General features: G+C 36.6%; 1 protein-coding gene across 2 annotated transcripts; it reads right to left on the reverse strand.

The window, feature by feature from the left end:
* Positions 1–1,893: 1,893 nt before the first annotated feature.
* Positions 1,894–8,163, reverse strand: LOC108873550 (uncharacterized). Of its 2 annotated transcripts, none has more exons than XM_051074399.1 (6): positions 7,945–8,163; positions 7,577–7,719; positions 7,355–7,422; positions 6,855–6,953; positions 6,178–6,276; positions 1,894–2,115 (listed from the first exon to the last, which is right to left on the reverse strand). In XM_051074399.1, exons 1-6 carry the CDS (start codon positions 8,053–8,055, stop codon positions 1,979–1,981), a joined length of 657 nt encoding a protein of 218 aa, XP_050930356.1. In that variant the 5' UTR covers positions 8,056–8,163; the 3' UTR covers positions 1,894–1,978. The 2 variants fall into 2 exon arrangements, with proteins under 2 accessions (XP_050930356.1, XP_018517319.1); XM_018661803.2 differs by lacking the exon at positions 1,894–2,115 and adding an exon at positions 5,171–5,910 and having other exon boundaries at positions 7,945–8,159.
* Positions 8,164–8,655: the final 492 nt, after the last annotated feature.

An 8,655-nucleotide genomic window follows, 5' to 3' on the forward strand; every position in this document is an offset into this window, starting at 1 on the left:
TAAAGTTGTCACAAAAATATGATGTTAGTTTTAAATGTGGAAGGAGACTTACATCTGGACCTTTGTCCACTGGCTTTAGCAGCTTCTCACAGGCCAGCGTTGCAGACTGACACACTGAGGTGAAACTCAGTGCAACAATAGCAACACACAAAGTCTTCATCATGGCTCTGATGCCTCTGTCTCTCTCTCAGGCCTGTTTTATATTGATATCACTGACCAGTTATTTTTGTGCCACATCTACCCACCCCCTGTCTGAGTGGAAACAATGCAGACTGCATTAATCCAAACCTCGAATGTGATGCCACTAAAATTTAATGTTTGCTCATCAAACACACTGCCATGCAACAGAGTTCCAAAATGGGAGTGATATCCAGAGGTCAGTTTCATGCCTAAGAACTATCCAATAACTGTCTGTCTCAGGAAATCACTTACAATCTGTTTTGGTCACATGCACAAGCTTGATAAATCTTTCAGAAGTAAACTATCAGCTGTTATGTCTCGATTCTTATTCCCAGTTGCTCATCCTGTTTAGGGCTTGGGGAGGCAAATGCTTCTCCCATTTTACAGTTATAGTCAAATTCCATACTTTGTTGATTTGTGAAGTGAGAAAGGGTAGATAGAGCCCCTGCTCCAAACAATGAATTAGCCTAAATTCAAAGGTAAGTCCACTGTTACTTTGTATTTTATGAACTTAAGAAAATAGAAGTCTAATTGTGGCTTGTGCAAAAGTTTTGAAGCCTTTCCACTTGAAAAGTCTCAGGACTTCATTAACTTGTTTGGCCTTAATTGACTCTTTAGAATTTAAATGACAGGTCAGGCACTGTCATTAGGAGCAGTCATCCGATGACATATTCTCTGATTCTTCAAACTTTGTGGAAACACCAAACAACTGCGGTCCCCTCTCAGCAACTGGCTGCGGGTCAGAAAATGAAGCTAAATGTTGCTTACAAAGCAGGCAAGGGCATAAAAAGATGCAACTTCGTGCCTGCGGTATAAACTGTCCAAACTGTCATTAAGAAGCTGCAGATAAATGGAACTGTGAAAGTCAAGACAAGATCTGGAAGACTGAGAAAACATTCGGATAAAACTGCACGTCTGCTGGGCTGAGAGGCCAAAACCTCCATATGCCTTAATGTAACCTGTAACACTACAGACAAGCATTAATAGGTCCTTGTTAATAATATGCTCCTTGACCATGGACATGATGTTGGCATTAACTAGTTAGCTGGGCATGATAACAGTTGCAGCTTACTTTAGAGCGGATAAACTGTTAAATTCATACCTTTACTCTTGTTTTGCTCTCATTAATCTGCAGTGGGAGATGTAGTCAGTCAGAGCTAAGTGTCATGAAATCATCACCACGATCATTTACAGGATTTAGAGAGAGAGAGATCTTTTTGGACAGCATACATTACAAAGTCCACTTTATCTTGTTAAACTGGCATTTCTTTATCAGCAAAATCAGTTGTTTGTTCAGCATACACCCACACACAAAAACATACATGACCTCTGCTCTGTAGGAGGGCCCCTGTTTGGCTCTGGGCCTTTTAAATCAATCAAGGCTCCCCCTCTCTATTTTATCATTTTGAGAAAATCCTCAAGTTATGTAAAATATGTGATGGATACTGTATATCATGAAATATGATTATGGGTTCATGGCTGTAGCATGTGGTAATTATTGAAGTGTTTCTCCACAGGTTATGATTGGAGTTAATGTACAACCATTTTTTAAAAAAGAATTCTTAGAAGATATACTGACACTCTTACATGTAAACACATACACCGTGGATCTCAGTCACTCTTTCACTGAAAGAAGTGGTGCAATAGTGTTTACTCATTTGTAGGAGGAGATGTAATTTTTGACGATCTAATGAGTCCAATCAATCAACATGATTGATGTGAGTTAATATTTATTATGATCAAGCCTTAGTGTATTCACCATAAGCTAATCCACACTTGCTGAACCCACTCAGAGACACTACGAATAATAATTTCTATAAGACACTTGAACAGCGTTACAGAACATGATGTTCAGTCTTTGATAAATCCCTTCTGATAAACCTGAAGTTTCAATATCAATGTTGTCAACGTCAAGCGACTTGCAGTTTTCATATTCTGTGCAGGGAAGAGAAAAAAAATGTGAAAAATTATATACTTACAATTCAAATAACACTATTTCATGCTGCATTCTCTAATGTATAGTGCAGTTAGTTGTAACAACAAAACAAATTTTACCACCAAGACATTTTATTGTACATGAGTATTTTTTTTTTCTAAGTCTCACCATAATCTGAGTTTAGGACCTCTGGTTTGATCCCAGCCAAGACAACCTGCCTGTGTCTCAAACTCCTTCAGCTCAGCAGCAGTGACAGTTTTTCTCCTACCTAATAAACAAGTGACACATTTGAGATAAAAGCCTTGTTAGTTATTGTCAGGCAAAGTAATAAGTCTCTCTGAGACTTGGTGAATAGTCTTCCTGGAGTGTTACACTGTACTGTATTTTATCAATATAGAAAAGTATTATCACATATTTATTTTATCCCTCTGTTGTCCTTACTGTAGAGCATCAAAGTGTCAACAATGTCATTCCCCTTTGTAACGACACAGTCAGGACATCCACTTTGCAACAGCATTTCTGGCTCACCAATTGCGGCATCTGTAGGAAACATTAGTGAATACGGATGGTAATGATGTATTAAATGGTGTGCATTAAGGTCAGGATCACATTAGAACTCTGTATCAAAATATCTAAAACTACATCACAATTTACATCACAGGATATGATGAAATTGAACTGCACAGTAGATTAAAGAAACTCTTACTCTTGCTGTCAACATTAAACATGGCATTGTTCCCATAGAAAAATGAGTCAGATTCATTTGTGCAATATCCATAGCTGCCAAAAAAACAAAACAAAAACAAAAACAAAAAAAAAGAAAACAATTTAATGACTGAAAGAACCAGTGGACAGGACAAGATAATATAAGATGCACACAAGTAAAAACAATTGAAAGGATTTCTTACACGTTGATCTTAAAGTCGTATTGGTATATATTTGGTGTCTCCTTTGAGGTGATGTCCACTGCAATACTTGGCAAAAATAAAGAGTTTATTAGCCCTGGAACCAAACAGATGTCTGAAGACATGGCTATTAGGTACCATCTCCCAGATAACTGAAATACCAGAAGGAGAGAATTATGTTAATTTATGTATTTTTACTTTGTAAATGTTTGGCAATAATTTCAAAACATTTCAGGAAAAAGAAGCACAAACAGGTCCAGTAGGTGCATTTTAGTTTTGTCTGATAAAGATGCTACAAAAACACAGTATTAGTTATAAATGTGGAAGGAGACTTACATCTGGACCTTTGTCCACTGGCTTCAGCAGCCTCTCACAGGCCACCGATGCAGACTGACACACTGAGGTGAGGCTCAGCACAACAACAGCAACACACAAAGTCTTCATCATGGCTCTGATGCCTCTGTCTCTATCAGGTCTGTCTTATACTGATATCACTGACCAACTATCTTTGGGCAACATCAACCCACCCTCTGTCTGAGAGGACAAAATACCAACTAAGATTAATATTAACCCTGAATGTGAACCTTTCCAGTAAAACTTCATGTTTACATATCAAACAAACTGGCAGGCAAACGCTGCAGTTGACAAACTAGAGGAGAGGGAGTGAGGAGTTTTGAAGGGTTGTGTTTCCTGTCTGCTTTTTGTTAAGATAATATAAGATTACATTGTATCCACTTTATGGCTCTATTCTTCCAAATGTGTCCAAACAAGACTAACAGCGTGTCCCAAATCCATACTTCACACTGATTCTAAGGAGGGTTTGAGAATGTACGTTATAACCAATGATAATAATGACCCAGATGCAGAACAGAGACTTGAGTGGTTAAAATGTTTCAAAAGGTTTATTAGGTTGATTAAGAAAAAGCCACAAAGCACAGGGAGTCAAGAAACAAAGAAACAGCACTATGTGACCAAAGTGTTTATAACAGAATGACCAGGGTTTAAAATACTGCAGGGCGATGAGGAGCATGTGAGTTGGGTGAAGCCATCTTGAGGTGTGGTTCACGATGCTGACAAACAAAAACAGAGAGAGAGAGAGAGAAACACAGAAGACCTGCAAAGGAAGCAAGAGAAAAACAAACCATGATAGTATGATGTGTTCACACCAAAAAAGTGACAAAATTAAATACGTTCAAAAATCGTAGACTATGCATGCTAAATGGGGTCAATATATGAGTGTGCTGTTCATGCACACTGCTCTTCCATGGTGCTATGTAAAAAAAATAAAGAAATAAAAAAAAAAAAAAAAAAAAAAAAAAATATATATATATATATATATATATATATATTGGAAGTTTAATTTGCTCAATTGGTTTGATTGATATCCAACATTGCATGTATCAAATAATTTCCATCCATCCATTATCTACTGTGTATCACTTATCTGTTAAGGGTCGCTGGAGTCTATCCCAGACACTGGGAGAGGTGGGGTACACACAACGACAATGCTAACCACTGCCCCACCGTGCAGCCCCAAATCATTGCCAGTTAGTATAAAATGTATGTTGATATTTTTGGCACGGATGTACGTACCAAATTTCATAGCAATCAGTCCAACAGTTAGCAACACTCAGAACCATAAATGTCAACCTCATGGGTGCGCTAGAAAAAAAGTCACACAATATTGTCATCCACAAAGTCATACATACATCTGGGAAGCAAAAGCTCAAGTTATTTAAAATATGTGATGCATACTGTATGTAGCCCACCTTTCAGTGTTTCCCCAATGTCCAAACAACATTTTTGAGGATTGTTAGAGCATGTATTCACACACATGCATGTAAACAGACATATGCATCTTTGCTTCTGTCAGTCACTCTCTTACTGAAGGAAGTGGTGCAATAGTGTTTATTAAGTCATAGGAGGAGGTGTGATTTTAGTTCACACTGTGGCAAATCAGTTTTGACTTTGTTTACAGTTTGTTTAAAAATCCACTGAGCAAAAGTGGCTTTCTTTTGTGGTTCCTAATTCAAATTCCATAAAGAAAAAGGCAATGATACTTTTTCATTTATTTAGTGATTATTAGTGATGATATTGAAATGGCTAAAATTATTAATAAACAACTCAGAAATTTTACTACACCTGCAAAAACCTTTATTAAACCTTTATTGAATAAAGTGACAATGTTGTTTAATTGCAGATTATCTGTCCTGTGTATATACATTCTCCTGTGTCTGTAACTGTTTTGATAGTGACATTTTTAGATAATTTTGAGTCTCAGAGATGCTAGTCAGTACATGGCACATGACTCAGTTGCAGAAAATTGGTGTTCAGTAGTGATGTTCCTTAAAGTTACACACTGATTTTCTGATTATCTGATTTGATGGGACATATCTACTCAGTTTGGAGTGGACTAAAACTAAAACATACACTGTTTCAGTTGCAACCTGGTTGTGAGATGAAAATGCGGGACAACCTTTTTTACATAAAGTTTCATTATTTAAAAAAACACAAATATAGAACACCAAAACAATCTTTTTAAAAACAACAATGGGATTTTTTTCCCACATATTTTCATATGTTGAAATTTGGGGGTCATGGGTTGGGACAGCAACTTCCAAATGGAAAGTACCTGTTAAATTATGATATTGTATATATTAAGCTTGCAGCTATGTTAGATTTCACTCTGGGTTTCAGTAGATAACAAGGGATCGTTGTAAACATCAGTATCTTCACATAAGTGTAGTAGAGCAGTCCAATCAGGATATTTGTCTGAATGACAGTTGAGTGGCACTGTGTAGTTTTTGTGTAGTCGCTGACAAATCTTGACTGGTAATAGTGAAAGAACACCTTCAATTATGTCGTCAACTACCGTGCAGTTTTCATATTCTGTGCAAGGAACAAAAAAATGCAATTAGAACAACAACATACTGACATTTTAAATAACACTGTTTTACACTGCACTGCACTGTTTTACACTGCATTCTCTAATGTACATAACAATAAGAACCCCACAATAAATGTTACCACGGTATATATATTACATACTGTGGTGTAGCCTACCATAGTAATATCATGAGAAATAAATAAATAAGAATATTGACTGTTTAACTGATTAACTGCACATGAACAATAGTTTTTTTTTCCAAGTCTCACCGTGATCTGAGTTTAGGACCTCTGGTTTATACCAGCCAAGGCAATCTGCCTGTGTCTCAAACTCCTTCAGCTCATCAGCAGAGACATTCCGTCTCCTACCTGTTGGACAGGTGACACATTTGAGATAAAAGCCTTGTATTTTCTGTCTTGGAATGTCTACAGTATATTTCAGTTTAACCCACACTACTGCACCCAAACTATATTTTACATATTTACCTTACATTCTATTGAATGCCTATTATAGACAGGTAGGTAAACAGTAACAATAACTTTAGTTAAAGATATTTTAGCCATGTTAGTGTTGTGGCTCTGTGGATGACAAAGTTTGTCTGTTGGTTGTTCAGTCTGTCTCTGTGGTCTAGACTGAAATTAATAGATGAATTGCCATGAAATTTTGTTCAGATGTTAATGTTTCCCCTCAGAATAAATTAAAATAACTTACTGAAGTTTTCACACACTGCCATTATTGGGTCAAATTTATTGATTATGGATTCTAGTTTGCTTGAGGTTTCTCCAAATGGAGATCATGAATGGTCTAAAGCCAGACAAAGAAAAGAGTCTCTCTGAGATTTGGCGAGTGGTCCTCCCGCAGTGTCAATGAAATATTATGCTGTACTGTATTTCACTATTTTAGAAAGCATTATCACATATTTATTTTATCCTTCTGTTTTACTTACTAAAGAGCAACAAATGTTCGCTGGTTTCATTCCTCCTCATAACGACACAGTCAGGACAGCCACTTTGCAGCAGCACATTTGGCTCATCAGTTGGGGCATCTGTAGGAAACATCAGAATTGTGTGGATGGTAATAATGTGTCCAGTGGTTTACATTAAAATCATGATCACATTAGTACTCTGTCTGTATTACAATGTTAAAAATACAAATATCACTGTTAACATGGTTAAAAGAAACTGCACTAGAGAATATTACTAAACTGAAAAACATCACCTAATACAAAATATTAGAAAAAACATACATTTTATTTTTTTATTTGTTTCTATTCTCTGAATTCTTTTTTTTCTTTCTTTATTAGTAGATGGTAATAATACAGACTAAGACAGAACAAACCAGTGAGTGACATAGAGAGTCGGTAGTCTACAGTGAGAAACAAAATGATCTAACAAATCAACATCAGTGCACACAGTGTATTAATACAATACAATACAATACACTTACCCGCAAATTCAAAGATGGTGTTGTTCCCGTAGAAAAAATTGCCAGATCCGTTAATGCAATATTCATACCTGGCAAAGATTTTAAAAAGATTTAACAAGTGAAAGAACCAGTAGGTAGGACACAATGATGTAAGATTCACAAATATTGACACTGTGATGCAGTTTACTTTTAAAGACTCATGCTTGAAAGTCACAAGTAAAAACAAGTTTTTAAAATTCTCACGTGCTAAGCCTTAAGTCGGCATCATAGTTGTTTGGTGTGTCCTTTGAGGTAATGTTCACTGCAATACTTGGCCACAAAGCATATACTAATGGAGCCAGACAGATGTCTGAGGACACGGCTATAAGGTACCATCTTCCAGACAACTAAGAAAATAGAATAGGGGAATTTTGTTAATTTGTGTATTTTGACTTTGTGTATGTTTGCCAAAAATCTGAAACCTTTTAGGCGAATAGTTTTTCCCACATTATAAAAATAAAAAATAAAAAAATAAGCGCAGCACAAACAGGTCCAGTAGGTTCATTTTAGTTTTGTCTGATAAAGCTGCTACAAAAATACAATGTTAGTTATAAATGTGGAAGGAGACTTACATCTGGACCTTTGTCCACTGGCTTCAGCAGCCTCTCACATGCCAGCGATGCAGACTGACACACTGAGGTGAGGCTCAGCACAACAACAGCAACACACAAAGTCTTCATCATGGCTCTGATGATGGCTCTCTTAGGTCTGTCTTATACTGATATCACTGGTCAACTATCTTTGGGAAACATCAACCCACCTCTCACTGAGAATACACAACACCGACCAAGCTGAATATTAACCCTGAATGTGAGCATTTCCAGCAAGCCTTTATGTTTACTTATCAAACAAACTATCATGCAAACGCAAAACTGCAGTTGACAAACTAGAGGAGAGGGAGGGAGGGGTTTTGAGCGCTTGTGTTTCCTGTCTGCTATTCGTTTTGTAAGACTATGGTGTATCCACTTTAAGGGTCTATTCTTCCAAATATGTTCAAACATAGCCTCCACTGATTAGTTTTCATATTCTGGGCAGGGAACCAAAAAAACCAAACAAACAAACAACAACACAAAAAAAGAAAGAAAAAAATTACAACAATGAAATACTGATGATTCAAATAACATCTACCCATTATCTTCAGAATGTCACTGTTGCTGAACAACAGTGACATTCTGTCTGCCTGCCTGTTTAACAGGTGACACATTAATTATTTTCCTTCATCATCTAGTTATTGTTACAGATGTCTGGATTATGGATTCTAATTTTGGAAATCATGAATGGTC

The sequence above is a fragment of the Lates calcarifer genome, linkage group LG12 (assembly GCF_001640805.2).
Source record: "Lates calcarifer isolate ASB-BC8 linkage group LG12, TLL_Latcal_v3, whole genome shotgun sequence".
In the NCBI taxonomy this organism is placed as follows: Eukaryota; Metazoa; Chordata; class Actinopteri; family Centropomidae; genus Lates; species Lates calcarifer.

What these genes read in the sequence shown, in the direction of transcription:
- LOC108873550 (XM_018661803.2), bottom strand. Translation starts at nt 8,055, where the DNA reads ATGATGAAGACTTTGTGTGTTGCTGTTGTTGTGCTGAGCCTCACCTCA. An exon ending in GCCGACTTAAGGCTTAGCAC is followed by an intron (nt 7,423 to 7,576) that starts GTGAGAATTTTA and finishes AATCTTTGCCAG; the next exon opens with GTATGAATATTGCATTAACG. An exon ending in CGAACATTTGTTGCTCTTTA is followed by an intron (nt 6,277 to 6,854) that starts GTAAGTAAAACA and finishes CCTGTCCAACAG; the next exon opens with GTAGGAGACGGAATGTCTCT.